This window comes from Oryctolagus cuniculus, chromosome 1 (assembly GCF_051225735.1).
Source record: "Oryctolagus cuniculus isolate XC-2025 breed Fujian yellow rabbit chromosome 1, ASM5122573v1, whole genome shotgun sequence".
Taxonomy (NCBI): Eukaryota; Metazoa; Chordata; class Mammalia; order Lagomorpha; family Leporidae; genus Oryctolagus; species Oryctolagus cuniculus.
Genome location: NC_142867.1, coordinates 94,709,687 through 94,729,992, shown reverse-complemented (window position 1 = coordinate 94,729,992; position 20,306 = coordinate 94,709,687). Strand labels below are relative to the sequence as shown.

General features: G+C 38.8%; 1 protein-coding gene across 1 annotated transcript; it reads left to right on the top strand.

Annotated features, from left to right (window-relative positions):
* The first annotated feature begins 8,477 nt into the window (after positions 1-8,477).
* On the top strand, positions 8,478-17,015 carry MMP3 (matrix metallopeptidase 3). The gene is given in 10 exon segments (NM_001082280.1): positions 8,478-8,636; positions 9,414-9,658; positions 9,750-9,898; positions 10,039-10,164; positions 11,718-11,882; positions 12,070-12,214; positions 13,019-13,152; positions 13,901-14,060; positions 15,531-15,634; positions 16,609-17,015. Coding segments are annotated over 10 exon segments (1,437 nt in total). The 5' UTR covers positions 8,478-8,528; the 3' UTR covers positions 16,710-17,015.
* Positions 17,016-20,306: the final 3,291 nt, after the last annotated feature.

The following is a 20,306-nucleotide window of genomic DNA, read 5'->3' as shown; positions in this document are numbered from 1 at the left end:
CAGGATCAGAAGTGGAGCAGCCAGGACTAGATAGAACTGGCGCCTATATGGGATGCTGGCGCTTCAGGCCAAGGCATTAACCCCCTGTGGCCACAGCACCGGCCCCTGGCTGATAGTCTTTTAACTTACAAGAAGTAGGATCTGATACTTTTTGGCTCAATTGTTAGGAACAAAATAAAATTATTAATTAACTATCAATATCAAAAGTTCTGCTCATCATTGGTATCTCTTGGAGCAGTGGAGTTACCATAAAAATACCTTAAGGGAGATTATGTACATAAATTAGGCTTGAGGAGATGTTTTTCCACTTACACTGTAAGTTCATGACTTTGAACAGCATGTTCCCATCTTTTAATTTAATAAATTATGGCTTTTGAAAATAAAGAAGGATTGTGCACTGTGTAGCAGTCCCCTTAAGTACTGGACTGAGGGCGTATACTCTGTTCCCTAGAGTTGGATTTTGTTCCCGAGTGCTTAGGGCTTCGTGGCCAGCAAGTGTCAGCACGTGTTTATAGGATTTGGAATAGGAGGAGCTTCTGCGAGTTAGGGAGGCTCCGTGTTTTCTAGTCTCAGGGACATTTAGTGACTGCTCCTAGACTTGTGTCCTGACAGTGTCACATCTGGGCAGCTGAGTGGAGGATGACAGGCAGGAGAGACTGGGAAATCAGAAGATCAGGGGAAGAAGGGTGCCCAAGAGCCTGATCACCAACTGTCAGACTGATGCTGGGTTCAGGGAAACATGCAGGGTGCAGGTTTTAAGAACGTGAAGACTCATATAGAACTTGTGGGGAGGGGGAAGTCCAGGCTATGAGGATATTATAAACAGATAAGACGCAGGAACTGTGATTCATGTAAAGTTACTACAAAGCCTTATTTTTGTTCATTCTGGTTTTGTAAAGTTACTACAAAGCCTTATTTTTGTTCATTCTGGTTTTGATTGGTCATTGTTTGCACTGTCTCTGTTATTCTCTGTCTCTGTGGATTTGAACAAACATTTTAACTTTTCCTGAACTTCAATTTCCTCATCTGTGAAATGGAGTTTCTCTTCTTTACCACATGTTGAAAGATTATAGATAATGTTTGTGACATATTGGGCACAAAGTAGATAATACAGGGTGATTTTTCTCCCCTCTTATGTATTATATATGATTACATATTATATTATATATTATTTGGGTGTATGTACACATACATGTTTTTAACACATTATACACTCTGAGAATTCAGCATCAGTAATTACCTAAAACTATACAAAAATGAAAGCCTGGGAGCCTGGCTCCTCTCTTGCTGCCGTGCGACTTGAGTGGAGAATGGGCTCGCCCAGCAGCTCCAGCTCTGTGCCTTGTGTGACTTAGGTCTGCTTTGGTGTACATCCATCCCGATGTTAGCTGTTACTACGACACCAACTTTCTTTCTTTCTTTCTTTCTTTCTTTCTTTCTTTCTTTCTTTCTTTCTTTCTTTCTTTCTTTCTTTCTTTTTTTGACAGACAGAGTGGACAGTGAGAGAGAGAGACAGAGAGAAAGGTCTTCCTTTGCCGTTGGTTCACCCTCCAATGGCTGCCGTGGCCGGTGCGCTGTGGCCGGCGCACCGCGCTGATCCGATGGCAGGAGCCAGGAGCCAGGTGCTTCTCCTGGTCTCCCATGGGGTGCAGGGCCCAAGCACTTGGACCATCCTCCACTGCCTTCCCGGGCCACAGCAGAGAGCTGGCCTGACACCAACTTTCATTTTGTCTTTCTTACATAATGTGACCCATCCAGAGGATGTGTCAGCATGAAGAAAGTCATGACTCAAAAGAGGATGAGGTCTCTCAGAGCAGTGGCGACACGGTGCCCTGGAACCATCACCACACATTTGTCAGGGCAATGAGCACTTCTGGTTACAGTATTTGAGAAAAATATGAAGAAATACAACCACTAAAATATAGCACTTATACATTATGAAGTTTAAACAAAAACTATGTGGTTAGCAGGGAGAAAAATAGATGTTATCCAAGCAAGGGGAAAACCCAAGACTTTATCCATTACAGAGGTACCTAAGCCATGAAGTGAAGAGGCATTTCCAGTGAGACTGAATGTATTGATGGAAGATGGCCAACGTTATATAAAAGCTGAACTTTGACTCAAGATCTGCAGCAATCTTACAGGAAACCAGTCCTTATCTATTAAAACAACATTAGCCCAGGAAGCTAGTCTGCTGAAAGTCGGGCTTACAAGTTAACACTTTCGTTATCTCTAATGACAATCCAGGGAGCTATACAATAACTTCTGTCACAACTGGCTCCAAATGACCGGGATTTGATTAAAACTGATTGTGTTTTTAATTTTTGTTCCTGTTTCCAACTTAGGACCAAGTGGAGAAAACAAAATATGCACCTCAGACCAATCCCAGGGATGCCCCACATTGAGTCCACTTGCCTATGGTTCCTCTGCCAACAGCCTCCGGCTGGGGCATCCCTGGAGCCTCACATTTTTCCCCACTGTAGAGTGTTCCCACTTCTCTGCTTGCCTTTGACTTTCTGCCAGAGCTTCAGTGACAACGGTTGACTCCTTTGCTATGACGGGCTCTGAATAAGCAGCCTTTGTTTTTTCTCGTTTGAATAGCCTTTGTTTATTTCCATAGCAGGCAAAGCTCTGCCAAGTCACAAGAAAGGAACCCAACCCTGACTGCAGACTCGATGATTTCAATTCTTCCAACTGCGCAGGACTCAGGCCCCTGTCACACTTGTTTCATCCTGCTTGTGCTGATTATGACTGTACCAACTCTTCCCTTTCTCCTTTCTCTTTACGTGCCGTCCTCCATTCCGCCTTGATAGCTCCCTTGAATGATTGTAATAGCACTGAAAACAGCCCATTGGGCTTTCTTTACATTCTTATCCACCTCACTGAGGCACACTGCTGGTGTTGTCATTTGTCTGACCCAGAGCACTAAGTGGGAAAGTTTTCAGTCAAAAACAGAAACTTCCTGTGTTCACTGAAACAGCCTGTCCCAAACTTGCACAAGAACACAAAGAATGAAAGGAGGAAAAAGGTTAAAGGAACACAAATAAGGTTGCTTGTTTTAGAATGAGTTTTTCCATTTTGTATAGGAATGGTGAAAATATATTAGAAAATATTTTCAGAAATTTGTCCGCGTTCGTCATGAAGCCTCAGGAAACACCAATCAGCTGAAAGACATTTTGTTCTTCACAGGAGCCAGAAAGTATTTTTCTAGCAACAAGAAAACTTTGAAAGTGTGTCTCTACTGAACGGATGTTCATTCTAAACGAGAGATGAAAATTGTGACCCTAGAGTTTCATTTCACACCCACCCAAGATATCTTCCACAGGACGTATTAACAAAAGACACACAGAGACATGTTAGAATCAGTAAGTTTCATTCATAAACCACCCTTGGGGAAAAAATTTCATAAAGACACAATGCCAACTGAGTAAATAGGGACAATTCCAGCATATGAACATCAGGGTATAGAAAGCTTACTGGAGCTGTCTTTACTCAGTTTGACAGCTTTATGAATCAAAGATGGCTTGTCATGTGAGTTTTGCAGCTGAAGTTGAGGTTGCTCCGTCCTGTTTCTACATTTGTTTTCCTTCTGCTTCTGTTTTAATCCTCATGTGAGAAAATGTGTTTCTGAAGCAACATTTTTTACCCTATAATCAGACGAAATACACTGTCTTTTGGAGTACTGCTGAAAATTAGAATTTATGTTATTCCGCTTTGCACAACTAAAATTTGCTAAGAATATTACAAAATGCTCCTCTTTACTCAACTAATCAATTGCCCGGAACCACATAAAAGCCATTCTCATGGCCAAGGAATTTGAATGATGAGTTTCAACATTCTTATCACTCGTGTTGAGTGACCTGAATCCTTATTCTTGTATAAATGAAAATAAGACAGCTTATCTGTGTGCAGATTTACCTGTCTCTAATCCTCTTTTCTTTTCTAGTTCACCTTCCTATTAGAATGTTTGAAAGTTTTTGAAAGTGGCAAATAGGCATACAAATTAGCCCTTGTGGTCTGACTTCAAAGATGAAAAAATTAGTGAAAAACCTGTAAGCAATGGTTTTACCCTATCTTTCAGATAGAATAGATTGCCTTTATTATAAACAAGGGTTTCTTTCTGACTAATGTGATTGACAATTTTGGAAAAAAGAATAAGGGTATAAATTTCCATGATCAGCATGATATAGAACCTAATATATAAATAGAATAGGTTAGAAGACAGTGCATAGTTAATCATATTGATATTTTTCTTGTAACATGATTGTAAATGATTTATTTTCTTCTTTCTTTTTGTGTATTCTTTATTTTCTTTTTTAACTTTTATTTAATAAATATAAATTTCCAAAGTACAACATTTGGATTATAGCGGCTTTTTCCCCCCATAACCTCCCTCCCACCTGCAACCATCACATCTCTGCTCCCTCTCCCATCCCATTCACATCAAGATTCCTTTTCAATTATCTTTACATACAGAAGATCAATTTAGATAATACTAAGTAAAGATTTCAACAGTTTGCACCTACACAGAAACACAAAGTGTAAAGTACTGTTTGAGTACTAGTAATACTGTTAATTCTCATAGTACAACACATTAAGGATAGAGATCCTACATGGGGAGTAAGTGCACAGTGACTCCTGTTGTTGACTTAACAAATTGACACTCATATTTATGATGTCAGTAATCACCCAAGGCTCTTGTCATGAGCTGCCAGCTGCCTCTTGAGTTCGCCAACTCCGATCTTATTTAGACAAGGTCATAGTCAAAGTGGAAGTTCTCCCCTCCTGTATTCTTTATTTTCTATAATAATCATTTAATACTTTATTTATTATGTTCTATAGAAACATGACATTCCACCAATGTAGAATGAACGCTGAACATTTTAGCTGCAGATTAATAGTCATCCACAATCAGGTTCTAACCTATCTGCTCACAACTCTATTTCATTATTAATCCATGCACAATTTTTACTCTGATAAAAAAGTAAGCCTTTGGGACAGGTGTTTGGTACAGTGGTTAAGATGCCACTTGGAACACTGCATTCCATCCCAGAGTGCCTAGATTTGAGTAACTGCTCTACTTCTGATCCACCTTCCTGCTAATGTGTGGTTCGGGCATCAGCAGAAGATGATTCAAATAGTTAAGTCACTGCCACTCATGTGAGAGACCTGAATGAAGTTCTGGGCTCCTGGCTTCTTCCTGGCCTAGCCCTGGCTATTGTGGGGATTTGTGGAGTGAACTAGGGGATGGAAGATCTATATATGTCTCCCTGCCTTCCCCTTATCATTGTGGTTCAAATAAATAAAAATAAACAAATAAAACTTTTTTTTAAAAGTAACTCTTTAGCATTTTCCATATAGACCCTAACTTTCTCAACTTTTCAGTTTTTCATTCTGTCCTTGCATTTTCCTCTGTGTCAAAATTATCAAAAGCTCACCTCATCCATTGCTTTATCTGTGGTTTTCCAAAGTAAACACCTTCTGTTTAATTCCTGTGCAATTTCTTATAACCTTCTATCATTCTTTTTTTTTCTCCCTTCCTTCTTTATTTTGAAATAGCTAAGTTTGTCACTTATTTTTCTAAATTTCTCTTTTTAAATTTTATTTCCAACTCTACAGGTCTTCCATCTGTTGGTTCACTCCCCAAATGGCCACAATGGCTGGAGCTGAGCTGATCCAGAGCCAGGAGCCAGGAGCCAGGAGCCAGGAGCTTCTTCCAGGTCTCCTACAGGGGTGCAGGGGCCCAAGGGCTTGGATCATCTTCTGCCATTTTGCAAGGCCATAGGAGAGAGCTGGATAGGAAGAGGAGCACCAGAACTAGAACCAGTGCTCATATGGGATGCTGGTGCTGCAAGTGGACGCTTAGCCCACTATTCCACAGTGCCAACCCCCAAATCTACATTCTTAGTTTGGACATTCTGAAGCATTTAAGAATCAGACACTTGAAAAATTGCTTAAAGAGTGATTCTATCAGCTGGATGGAGTAAGAATTGTACATTATCATGTCTTATTACTCATGGAGAAGCTTAATAAACAGGAAAACAAATGTGGGAAGTTGTCATGTAGAATGTTACCTAGACTAGCTGCCAGCATTTGATTGTAAGTTTGGACCAGATTGAACAGAAACTTAATTTTAGGCTTCTGATCCCTGGAAAATCAGATATATAAAACCAGCCATATCTCACCCATGCATATATGTAGCTATATAACAAGTGATTGTTTCATGAAAAGTAATTTTCATTTTTGTGCCCATTTTTCATAAATATTTCATATTCCCCTCTACATGTGTATTATTGTCTTCCTTATCTCCATCCCTCCTTACATTCTTCCCTTTCTTCTACCCACTTGCTCTTTGAGTTACCTATTCCTTTTCATTAAGGCATTGTCTTTTAAAATTTAATCAGCAAAATGCAGTTAACTATCTCTTACACGGTCAGAAAACCCCTTGGTTCTACAATTCTAGTTTGGGTATTCTGAAGGCATAGGAATGACCATTTTAAGTATGTGCCTTCAATTTATTATTTTTATTAGAAAAACTAGAAACAATAGATTGAATCTTTGCCCATGTGCATGATTTCTGAATTTTCTGAGTTTTAATTTACCTGTTTGATTTTGTGAAGAGCTAGAAACTTTCATTCATAATTTAATGTATTAATTACTTCTCTAAGCAAGTTTAAGGTACCTACTGTATGCCAATTTCTATGCTAAGTAGTAGGAATACAGAATTAAATGATTTCTGATCTGTCCCCTTGAGTAATTTATAGTAAAATAGGGTAGAAAAATAAGTAGACTCTTAGAGTACAGTTCTGAGGGAAAATACAGTATCAGAGGCAGGTACAAGGTACCATTGAGGAATAAGCAATGATGTCTCTTGAGATTTAGCAAAGATGTCTCATGAAAGTCTCTGAAACTGTTTTAAAAGAGAACAAAGTTCTACTCCACAAGTTTTTATATTTATCTCAAGAACAACATAGTCAACTCTGCTAATTATATTTGAATAATAGGGAAAATAACCATGATATCTGTCAAGATTTCATCTAAATTTTACATGTTTTATAAGTTACTGTACTGGAGAAAATTCATTAAAACAGGTGCTTACCTTTGGTGTTTAGCCACCTGCCAAGTGGCCATCAGGCATCTACTAGGTACCTCCCATTATAGGACTCTTCTTACCACTAAGGAGTCCTGCTTCATCTTTTATACATACTGGATGAAATCACTACAGTGTTCATTAAGAAATAAACAAGAAATAACTCCAAAAGGGAAACACAAAAGAGATGCAAAGAAAGAGGAGCAAAATTTAGGTTTATTAAGCACCCAAGGGCCTACCATTTTTATTTATCATTTTACTTAATTCTCACATTCATAGTGCTCTGCCTTCTAGCCAACAAATAATCAAACAAGCAAGCAAAGAAGGAAAGATCAATCAGAGCATGGTGATCTGGGAAGGGGAGGGCAGACACGTGGTGGCAGGTGGTATGCGTTAAAAAGTCTGACAAAATCGTATGCTCTGAGAATGTTAACCATCTTCCCTACACACATTCACTCTCAGCCAATGATGTGAGCTACACTCAACAAAGAAAGGGAAGAAGAAGGAAAGGAAAGGAAGGGGAAAATGAAGAGCATGAGAAAAGTGCTTAAGAAAGCTTTTCCCCGCAACGTCAAAGCAGGTACTAATTTGGACTTAAGGAAGTGGGGAAATAATTGAAAGAGAGTAAAAGAGGTGTAGGAGATAAAGGAGACTTTCCTTCTAGGGAGCAATGTGCTTCATTTCAATCCCACAAGTACTTATGGAGAAGATATTTGGAGTCTATCAACAAAATATTAAGCAACCAAGAACACACGATTTCTCCTTTCTACAGACCCTCGATCTGTTCTGTCCATGAGACGTTCCTCCTCAAGGACTAACAAATCCCACAGAAATCACTAATAAATATATCAGATCACAGACTTAGAAAACGAACTCTCCTTCCAAATTTTCTTTAGATACCATTTCCTGTATTTTAGAGTATAATAATGCAGGCTCTAGCTATTCAGTGCAGTTTTTCATTTGCTTATATTTTCCTGCATTTAATTCTTAAACATGTTCTTCCTAAAATAAAGCCACTCTTAAAAGTTCTGCACAATTCTGACTTTTTACCAGGTCAACCTTCTTCTCCCAAACACATGAACATAAGTTTTCTAGTAAATTCTAGTCAAATTTTCCAGAGGTAAAAAAAAAAAAAAAGCCCCAGTTTTCTCTTTTGCCAACACAGGAAGCATTTCCTGGAGATTAATCACTGTGTTGCCTTACAAAATTGGGAAGGTTGAGAGAAATTACTAAAGTAGATTGTATCATCCTACTTTGAGTTTAAAAATCTTTGGAAATGGTCCTGGTGTCGTATGGATGAAGGCAATGAGTCAAGCTGCAGATGATCTAAACAAACATTCCTACCCTATAAAAGTTGAGCTCTGGAGAGTAGATGTAGACGGAGATAGACCGAGAGCAAGGCATCAAGACAGCATAGAGCTGAGTAAAGCCAATGGAAATGAAAACTCTTCCAACCCTGCTACTGCTGTGCGTGGCGCTTTGCTCAGCCTATCCACTGGATGGAGCCTCAAGGGATGCAGACACCACCAACATGGACCTTCTTCAGGTAATTCATGGAAATAGCCATCGCAACCATGGACAGGGCCAAGTGGGAAGCCATCTCACCTTAAGGTCAAACTATTCTGTGTGTCTTAAAACAAACACACAAAAAGTGTTGAGCTTACTGTACAAGAATATTTCAAGGACAGAGAATTATAAAGTGTTGCCTGGTCTTGTATGTGAAAGTCCAACAATATTAAATGTCTTTTCATATTAAAAAAAACTTCACTGCAGAAGCAGTACTGGGACTTGAGGCCCATGAATAACAAATCAAAGAATCTAGGAGCTATTTCTTGCTTTGGAACTTCTTTAGGTATGTTAGTCCAGTGTAATTTTATTTACATATTTATAGTGCTACGGTCATGTTTAGACCAAGGAATTTGTCTAACTTGTTCTTAGCAAGGTCCTTGCAAAAAAATACAAAGTAGAAAATTGAGAAAATTTAAACATTTTTACTTGAAATATACAATTATGTCCAAAGAGGTTTGTTTGTTTGTTTTTCTCCTTTAAGTACACAGGATAAATATCTCAATTTTTTGCTTTACTTTTCCAGCTTTGGTAACATACTACTAGGAGAGATATTTAGTCACAAAGCTAAAGTGAAGGTGAGGGAGAGATTGTAACTGAAGAATTAAATGAAATGTTTAAGTCATTAATTATTTCAGCAAACTAGAGAAATACTTGAAATAAATTAAGAAAACTGAGAAAGTGCAAAAAATTTACTATGAATAAGCAATAGCTAAGAATCTTAACAATGATCTAAAGGCTGTACCTATCTCATTAGCAATATCTGGAAAACTACTACAACCTTGAAAAAGATGTGAAACAGTTTGTTAAAAGAAAGGACAGTAGTCCTGTTGTTAAAAAAATCCAAGAAATGCAGAAGTTCCTTGGCTTGGAGGTGACAGGCAAGCTGGACTCCAACACCCTGGAGGTGATACGCAAGCCCAGGTGTGGCGTTCCTGATGTTGGTCACTTCAGTACCTTCCCTGGCACCCCAAAGTGGACAAAAACTCACCTAACTTACAGGTAATGGGTCCAAAGAGGTTTTCACATAATCCTGAAACTTTGGGCATTACAATGGCAGGTGCAAATGGTACCTTCAATTTTTCTCCTGCAGGATTGTGAATTACACACCGGATCTGCCAAGAGATGCTGTTGATGCTGCCATTGAGAAAGCTCTGAAGGTCTGGGAGGAGGTGACTCCACTCACGTTCTCCAGGAAGTATGAAGGAGAGGCTGACATAATGATCTCTTTTGGAGTCCGAGGTAAAAGCAAAACAACAAACAAACAAACAAACAAAAAACAACACTTGAAATTCATTCATTTATTTAGCATTGCTTTATTGCGAAAGTCTCAAGAAATCTTAACTACCTGTATTTCCAATAAAAATTTGTTTTTCTATTAGAACATGGAGATTTTATTCCTTTTGATGGACCTGGAAATGTTTTGGCTCATGCTTATGCACCTGGGCCAGGAATTAATGGAGATGCCCACTTTGATGATGATGAACAATGGACAAAGGATACAACAGGTTAGTCATTTATCTCTCAGAATGATTCTGATGTTAATCTCCTTTTAAATTTAGAAAGTTCTTAATAACCAAAAATGTTTAAAAAATACAATGTTCTGGGTTTTTCAATGAGTCAGGAATCAGGATAATATATTTTTTGTTTTAATCATCATAAAATATTTTTATAAGTCTAAAAAGTTTATCCTCTGTCTTGGTATACACAACAGAAGAAACTTCAGTAAGTATTGCTTTAATGATGGTGGATCTTGTGTGATCTAAGGACCATAATTATAAAGGATCTGATATCATATGCAGATACAAAGGGGTAGTGTTTGCATTGTGTATTCACTAAAGTGTGCCCTGGATATTGCTTATACAATTTCTCCCTCTACTTAACTTTTTAAAACAGAAATCAGAATTGAATTAAAGAAACTGAGATTCCCTTGTATTTTCTGGCTAATACAATATTTTATCACCCATAGGTTAAGAATAAATTTTGTTGACTTGTTCTGTAGGAAAGGAATGACCTCCAAGTACAATGTCCAAATTGTTAATGTAGAAGAATATTTTTCAGTTCATCACTGTGTACTTTGGGGAATGATTTCCAAAATTCTCAAAAATTTCCTGAATCAAGTAATACTACTTCTTGAGGTTTAATCGTGATTTGCAGTGAAAAGGTCAACACCATCTCTGGAGGAAGTACAAATGTGGGTTTACTGCTGGTTAAAATTGTTGGCTTGATTGATTTAACAGCTCCTTGCAAAGGGACCCTTCTAAAAATCTCAAATGAGAATGTTCCAAGGATCACAAATAACATAAGCAATGCTTCCAAAAGTAAAGTAGATTTATTTGTTATATCAATCATAATTCCCAATGGTGTCAAATTTCAGCAGTATGGGTTTTTCAATATATATTTGAAGGAAACTGAATATAGCCAGTGTTTTTATATTTACAAAATATCTTTTGTGACCAATATTAGGCATGAATGGGCATGTATGTAACCAATCAATTTTGTAAATCCAATGACATCTATCATTAGTCATCTTTTTAGATTCAATATGTATGTAATATTGATGATGAGGCTGGAAAATTATGCAGGTAATATTCCAATGGAAAATAACCAGAATGTGATTGTTTACTGATTTCAGAACTGAAATGAACATACTGTAATTCTTCACTGAGACTACAACTGGCAAATGTTAGTACATTGAAACATTGTTTAGATTTTCATTGAAAAACAAAAAAAATTATTAATAAACAAGTGGGTTCATTTCCTTCTTAAGTACAAGAAAAGGGAGTCAGTTCTCTTGGAGTAGAGTTCCTCAGATTAGAGAGAGATGCAGTTGGATGTAACTGGATACTTTATCTCAAGCATAGATTTCAAGCTGAGTCATGAATATAATTGGCTTCCCATTAACTGTGTAATCAACCAATTGCTCAATAAATCAACAAATAAGACACATAAAAAAAGCCCTGTGTGGTACCAGGACATCAACAAACACAATGCATACTGATCTATGTAATGTATATGTGTTTAAGACATAATAAATTATTACTTATAATTTCTTAAATAGGAACCAATTTATTCCTTGTTGCTGCTCATGAGCTTGGCCACTCCCTGGGTCTGTTTCACTCGGCCAACCCTGAAGCGCTGATGTACCCAGTCTACAACGCCTTCACAGACCTGGCCCGGTTCCGCCTTTCTCAAGATGATGTGGATGGCATCCAATCCCTCTATGGTGGGTGATGCTGCAAAAATTGGGCATTGTGGCTTTGCAAAGTTGGTCTTCAGGGAACTTTAAAATGATACATGAATCTTTTGTGATTTAGCTCAGAAACACCTTGAGAAAGTTAAAAAAAGTTTATAAATTGACATATGTGGCACATATCTCTTAATATTTGCACACCTGAACCTGTCTTCTTTAGGACCGGCCCCTGCCTCTCCTGATAACTCTGGAGTGCCTATGGAACCTGTCCCTCCAGGATCTGGGACCCCAGTCATGTGTGATCCAGATCTGTCCTTCGATGCAATCAGCACTCTGAGGGGAGAAATTCTGTTCTTTAAAGACAGGTCAGACCAGAAAATTATATTTTTCATGTCTGTTTTGATGTACAGTGCTTGGAAACTCGACAGATATTATTAAGCATTTAAAACAAAAACATGTCCTCTGAGCTTGAAGTCATTCAGATCTGCTACTGCCCTTCTACATTTTCCTAAAATGGTCATGTTCATTTTTGAAGATTCAGGATGATTTGCTTTTATTCTTGTGGTCTCGTGGTTGTCACCAAATGTCCTAAGTCATGGTTACTGTTCAAAAGACACAAGCAGAGCTTTAGAATCAGAATTGTATCTTTACCTCTTAAAAATTACACCAGGACAAGTGTAATAGGTAATCAATTAATTTACTGGCTTCTGAATAAATGTTTATATGATAAACGTTCAAACTATACAAATAGGAAAAAAGTTAGCAATTTTGGTTCCCATTATCCCTATATGCATCTACCATCAAGGCATCTTAAATAGCTTTCCAAAACTGTCCTAGGAATATTTGTCTAACACATCACATGCATGTACATCTTTTTGGAAAATATAAATGATGGCATGGTTTCTGTGCATTGCAAGCAGCTTACAATGGGTGGATTAATTTGCACGGTAGGATAACTTTCCTCCACTGAAGACATTACTTTGGAACTCTAAGACAAGAGGTCCACTGTGGCATCTGAAGGAAAGGAACGATATTTTCTGAAGTGCAATGTCTGTTGTCATGCAGCCTGAAAGATGAGGAAGTTGAAGATGGGTGAAGTGGGACAGTGAAGAAAATGTACTAAAAGTGGAGGAGTTTTTCAACCCACACCTTTTTTGTACATATTTCAGGTATTTCTGGCGCAAGTCCCTCAGGATTCTCGAACCTGAGTTTCATTTGATCTCTTCATTCTGGCCATCTCTTCCTTCAGCAGTGGATGCTGCATATGAAGTTATTAGCAGGGATACTGTTTTCATTTTTAAAGGTGATTATCATGTAAATCTCTTCATTTTGCTGAAATAAACCCTCTAGCAAGAAAATTGAACAGGACTTTGCTTTTAACCAGTAAGTCAAATTTCAGTTACCTTTGTAAACAAAGATAGTGAAAAGATAACCAGGCCAGGCTTAATTGTTTTATTCATATTTTACATATGGGAAGAACCCCACAGGACTATACATTGTCCAGAATTTTATTAATTTTGAAAATTCTATATTAATTTTATACTTATTTAAAAGACAGAGAGACAAAGAGAAAGACAGCTCCATCCACTGGTTGCCTCCCCACATGCCCACAACACCTGGGGCCAGGTCAGGCTGAAGCCAGGAGCAGGGAACATATCTGGGTATCCCACACGGGTGGCACAGGCGCCAGTATTTGAGCCATCACATACTACCTAGCGGGGTGCACAATAGCAGGAAGCTAGAATCCAGAGTGGAGCTGAGACACAAACCCACACGCTCTGATATAGGATGCAAGCCTCCCAAGTGACTTTTTAACTGCTGTGCTAAACACCCACCTCTGCCCGGAGTTTTAAATAATCTCATTTGATCTTTGTTAATTCATTCAATCTGCAAACTTTTGTTACCTACACACTATGAGCTGGTAAGTAAATCAAAAACGTGGGCTTTCTCTTTACCAAAAATTAAAGGTGCCAAAAATATATTTCTGAAGCCAAAAGGCTAAATTTTAATTGCTATAAATTCAATATGACTCTAGATTATTTTTTATACAGGAACTCAGTTCTGGGCCATTAGAGGAAATGAGGTACAAGCTGGTTACCCAAGAAGCATCCACACCCTGGGTTTCCCTTCAACCATAAGAAAAATTGATGCTGCCATTTCTGATAAGGAAAGGAAGAAAACATACTTCTTTGTGGAAGACAAATACTGGAGGTGAGATACAATAGGAATGACTTTGTATGGAGTTAATTAGGAAAACTATGTTCCTTACCTAATAAACCCTCTACTCTTACCCCTCTGGCCTCTCAGTAGGAAAGGTGGGGCTTGAGATAACCGTGGGGAAGTTTAGTGTGAAAGACTGCAGCTAATTACAACAGGCATTCCCTGATGAGTTCTCCTGATCTGGGGCCCATATGCAGGTTGGCTCTTCCTTCTGCATTGTTGCCTCACCTGCCTGGATCCCCCTTCTTCCCATCCACCTGCTCAAACCCTGCCCATCCTTCAAGTCCTGGCTCAAGTCCTATGAAATCTTTCTTAATGAACTTCAAGCCCAACTGAGCTTTTCTTCCTCTGAAGGTAGACACTGCAAGAATCCAGGTCACACTTTAGTATTTCTTTCCCACTGTCTCATGCAAGTTCTCCTAGCTCTGCTCATTATCTCATGGCGTTTGGTCTTCCTAACATTGCTATATGGGACTTTCAAAGATTCCCATTACTGTCACTCTTTCATTACCTCTGCCCATTTAAAAGGGGATAAACAATAGATGTTCAATTTTATGGACATGATTCAGGATTGACAGGCAGGCTGATTCCTAGGCCATCTGCCCAGGCTTTGAGATATCAGGGTAGACCATCGGTCAATGGGTCAAAACACAGTTATTGTGCTTTGCTTCTCTTTCCAATCCCTTTTCCTAGGAGGTTGCCATAGAAATTTGTGTGAGTTGTGGAGGGGAGGTATAGATGGGATAATTATGGTAGAGAACTTGAAAATGTGTTTCAGATGAATGATTCAATTCACTTTCTGTATGTTGCTTTCACACCTTCATGCCTTTGTGACAGAAAGATGATTAACACTCTTCCTGGTCAGGCTTAAGAGTTAATTAATTAGGGGCTGGCACTTCTGGCATAACAGGAAAAGCCGCCACCTATAATTCTGTCATAATATATAGGCTCTGTTTCTTGTCCCAGCTGCTCCACTTCAATCCAGCTCCCTGCTAATGGCCTGTTTAGGTCCCTGCTATCCATGTGGGAGACCTGAGCAAAGCTCCTGGCTCCTGGCTCCTGGCTTAGTTCTGGCTGTTGCGACCATCTAGGGAGTGAACGAGCAGAGGGAAGATTCTCTCTCTTTCCCTCTCCCTCTCCCTCCTCCTTCCTCTCCCTCTGTCTCCTCCTCTCTGTAGCTTTGCTTTCAAAAAAAAAATTAGTTTTAAAAACAGAATTGATTAATTGATCCTGCCACCTCAAGATGTTACCCCTGTTCCTAATGGAGAAAAGGTTTTTAAATAGCCAAGGATGCCATACAAATAAAATAACATATTTCTGTAGTGCTGAATATGCTTGACACTTATTTGCAGTACTTGGAAAATTTACTAGAATCCCACTCTGAATCTAACTGTGATTTACGAATTTTGGTCGTGGTGGCCTCTGTGTACTGCTGAGCTGTGTTTCTTGCACTTGGTACAGGTTTGATGAGAAGAGACAGTCCCTGGAGCCAGGCTTTCCCAGACATATAGCAGAAGACTTTCCAGGAATTAATCCAAAGATCGATGCTGTTTTTGAAGCATTTGGTAAGATGATATTTATTTTGTTGGAAATGGGTCACTTGAAAAATTCTATCATGTCACTAGTTCCTTACCCAAAATCTCAGTTCATCTATTTTTGTACCAATTATATGGGTACTTCATATAATAAGTTGTTTTGCATCATCAAGATAATTAATATGTCTATTTTATACCCGTGTATAAAACCAAAGTACTCAAGTATCCCTCCCTCACATCTGGTGACCTTTCAGATTACTGTGTTAGCATAAAAATCCCATCCAGTGGTGTGGCCAGGGTTAGTACTGGCTGCCTGGCTTTCTCCTCTATCCCGTTCTGTCGCTACTATGAATTCCCAAGAAGATTGTCTGTCTGTCTTGAGTAGTCAGTGCTTGCCTAAAGTTTTAACAATAATTTTGCCCTCTACTCAAGGATAGGTGATGGGAGGTGGTGATCTTTACTGAAAGAGCACCGGGCACTGTGTTTGCAGAACAACTCAAACTTCTCTTGATTTATTAAATGGCAGTTGTGCTTCTCCAGGGCCAGAAGTGCGCCTCAGGTTACACTGGAGAAAGAAGAGGAGGAGGAGGGGGGAAATTAGGGAGAAAGGAATTAACAGATGATAGTTTTCAAGCATAGAATTTTTTTTGACTGGAAGTAGAATAACCTAATAACCCTGCCTTTGCTGTGAGGTAGTGCTGAGATAGAGTGATGTCTCTGTCCTTTTTTGTTGAGAAACTTTGGGCAAGTATCTGAATCTGTCTAAATCTCAATTTGCTCATCTCTATAATGGAACTAGATATACTTAGTTCACAATGTAGTTATATAAATAAATGAAAAAAACTTACAAAATGCTAAGCATTGTCCCTTAGCACAATGTAAAACTCTATAAACATTTTGTTTTTAATTTTAGTTACCTATTTTTCTGAGCTTTGTATGTTGCCAGATTTCTTTATTTGAAAAAAAAAAATAAAACTCACTATTTCCTTTGTACACCCTTGCAGGGTTTTTCTATTTCTTCAGTGGATCTTCACAGTCGGAGTTTGACCCAAATGCAAAGAAAGTGACACATGTTTTGAAGAGCAACAGCTGGTTTCAGTGTTAGGAGGGGTGTATAGAAGGCACACATGAATGTTTTAAATGAACCTAATTGTTCAACACTTAGGACTTTGTGAGTTGAAGTGGCTCATTTTCTCCTGCATATGCTGTGATGGGAATCTCGAGCATGAACTGTGTATCTAACTGGACTTTGCACATCGTTACGGGTGTTCAAACAGGCTGCTGCTTAGCTTGCACTTGATCACATGGAGGGAGCTTCCACGAGACGGGGGAAGTACTCATGTGTGACAGACGAGTGATTGTGTCTATGTGGATTATTTGCCCATTATTTAATAAAGAGGATTTGTCAATTATTTTATGTTAGTGTTTGGTGTGGTTGTTTCAGGAACAAGACATTCTCACAAGCTCGGCACACCAGGGACTGAGCAATAGGAAGCCTGAGGTGCTTGGCAGTGGAGGCCCGGGGTCATGATCTCCATGGCTGGGACCTCACACTGGACTCATCTAGAAAAAAAGAGAATGCCACCTGCCCTCTCTGTGCACAGATAGGCTGCTTGTTTCTACCACCCAGACGTGTGTGTTCTGACATACCTAAGACAAAGATGGGAGGGGCTTGTCCTGTTGATGGGCAGGCCCTAGGAACAATCATGAAGTGAACCCTACAATCAGAAAAGCACCTAACTCCTACAGCTCAGTTTACAGAGTGGGGAATAAAACTTGTTCTTCATCTTTCCCCTTTGCTTACATATTCCTCCAGTAGGACCCTCTTCCATGCCTTAGCAAACAAATGTCCCCTTGTCCCCACAGAAATACCTCTAGTATGCACTGTGTACCTGTCCATGCTCACTTGTAAAGGATCATTACCAATGACAGTTCTAAAACAGGTCTGTTGTCCATAAGCAACACTTCTATTGCACAATGCCTGGTACATGGTAAGAGTCCACTCACTCTTCAACTCAACCATTCATTTGAGGCAACTTATTAATCACCTTCTATTGCCAGGCCCTCTGCTAGGCTATAGGAAGAGGAGTTTGCTTTAAAAAAAATGGAATAGTTCCTGCCCTCATTGAGATTATAATCCAGCAAAAAATAATATATGCAAATAATCACAAATATGAATATGCAATTGTAAATATGATAAGAATTGAAAAAGTATACTTTGATGGACTAATTGGAGGATCTACTTTGAGCTACACGGTTTTAGAAGAAATTTTGAGGGAATGATATCAGAGAAGGAGTTTTCTTAAGATTTATTTATTTGAAAGGCAGAGTGAACTAGGGAGAGATAGACAGAGAAATCTTCCATGTGCTGGGTCACTCTCCAAATGACTACAAAAGCCAAGGCTGGTCCAGTCCAAAGGCAGAACCCAGGAACTCCGTCTGGATCTCCACAGGAGCCCAAATATTGAACCATCATCTGCTGCTCCCTGGCACATTAGCAGGAAGCTGGATCAGAAGCAGCGGTGGGACTCAAGCCAGGCAAGCATCCCAAACAGTGATTTCACCTGCGACACCACAAAACCCACCCATCTTTCTTTTCCTTTTTTAAGGTACATTTACTTTAATATCAAGATGTAATACTGTAAGTCAGAAGTTCAGCTGCTGGGAGACTAGGTCTGGATTCAGCCAGGACAAAGAGTAATTCAGAGCCTTTTGCAGATTCATACCTTTTCACTTCTCAGCAGTAGCAAAAACACACAGGAATGCCTTCACTTGCTTGTGGCATTCGGGCTACAAAAGAGGTCCAAGTGTAGCCATGCCCCTCAGCTTCTTATAGGAGCCAACAGCCAATAATAGCATGTAGCCTAGCACTGTAAAATGGAACTATGTCAGTTCCGGGTCTGCTGGTTGCCACAGAAAAACAGAAATAAGGGATAGAGGCAAGAGAACTTAATAAGCTCACTTTCCTAACAAATACAAAAACCCAAATACAATGAAGGCACACATTTGCACATTAAAATCAACAAAAATGCTTTTTTTAAAAAATCATGTACCCACTCAATGGAATAGGAATTTAATGAAATTCACTATTGAAAAAAGCATGTACTAAGTCTCATCACAGCCAATATCCTTGTACCATTCAGTTGTGAAATGTATGCTTATAATACTCCAAGCAGTTTAAACCTGACACATGATACCACACCGTCTTATTCTTTATACAGTCCTCAGTAAAATTATCTACAATTTTAACAGCCATTTGAAGTACAAATCATTTCTTAGCACCACGTTGGTTTAGGAAAAAGCATATTTGGGGCTAGGAGTCTGCCACTCTAGAGTAACCACTCTAATACACACTGTCTCCCTCTACCAGCTCTCTTCTCTGGTGTATTAACTGTTTAGCAGGGCTGGTATTGTGGCATAGGAGGTAAGCCATCACCTGTGATGCCAATATCCCATATGGGCACTGGTTCGAGACTCCGCTTCCATTCTTGCTCCTGGCTTATGGCCTGGGAAAAGCAGCAGAAGGTGGCCCAAGTGTTTGGGCCCCAGAACCTACACTCCTCAATTTGGCCTGGCCCATTCCCAGCTGCTGTAGCCATTTGGGGAGTGAGCCAGTGGATGGAAGATTCCTCTCTTTCTGTGTCTTCCTCTTTCTTTGTAATTCTGCCTTTAAAATAAATAAACACATATTTGATAAATACGTCTTATTATAAAAAATACAATGATTTAAGACAATAAAAAATCCCCAAACCAAATGGTTGAATATATGCATTATGTGTGCTGGTAACTATTATTTGATTCTCTCATATCTATTAAAAGTTTATTCTTAGCAAATAAACTCTTTAAAGGCAGAATTCACTTTGTTTGAGTAAAACAAAACAAAACTAAGCAATTCAATATCAGTCTTACTGATAAACAATATCTCTAAGTCACTACACTCAGTGTTAAGAACAATGTGTGTAAATTACAGGGGCTGGAACTGTGGTGCAGAGGGTAAGCCACTTGGGTCCCTGCCAACCATATGGGAGACCAAGTTGGAGTTCTAGCTCCTGTCTTCCGCCTGAACCAGCAAACCTGTGAAAGGAAGATTTCTCTTTCTCTCTCTCTCTCTTTCTCATGCACTCTCTTCCTTTCAAATCAATAAATCTTTTTAAAAAGAACAATACATGTTTTTACATTTTACTGGGAATATACACGTTCAATCTTTGTCTTAAAACTTCTAAGTTTCCAATCCTCCAAATTATCCAAAGGCACCGAGTACCAGAGATTTAAGATTTCTGTTTCTCTCCCTATCTTCTTTGAATAGAACATTTAACAACTCATGTTTTAGACACAGAATTATTTGGAAGTGGCCACTTCTTTGGAATATTCTGATCTTTTTTTTTTTTTTTTGGGTATTTATTTCTTTATTTAAAATTTTTTTTTTTATCTTTTATTTAATGAATATAAATTTCCAAAGTACGACTCATGGGTTACAATGGCTTCCCCCCCCATACCGTCCCTCCCACCAACAACCCTCCCCTTTCCCACTCCCTCTCCCCTTCCATTCACATCAAGATTCATTTTCGATTATCTTAATATACAGAAGATCAGCTTAGTATACCTTAAGTATTTCAACAGTTTGCTCCCACACAGAAACATAAAGTGAAAAATAATAGATGATTTTTTTTAAATGATGATGAAATCAGATCAGACCTATTGT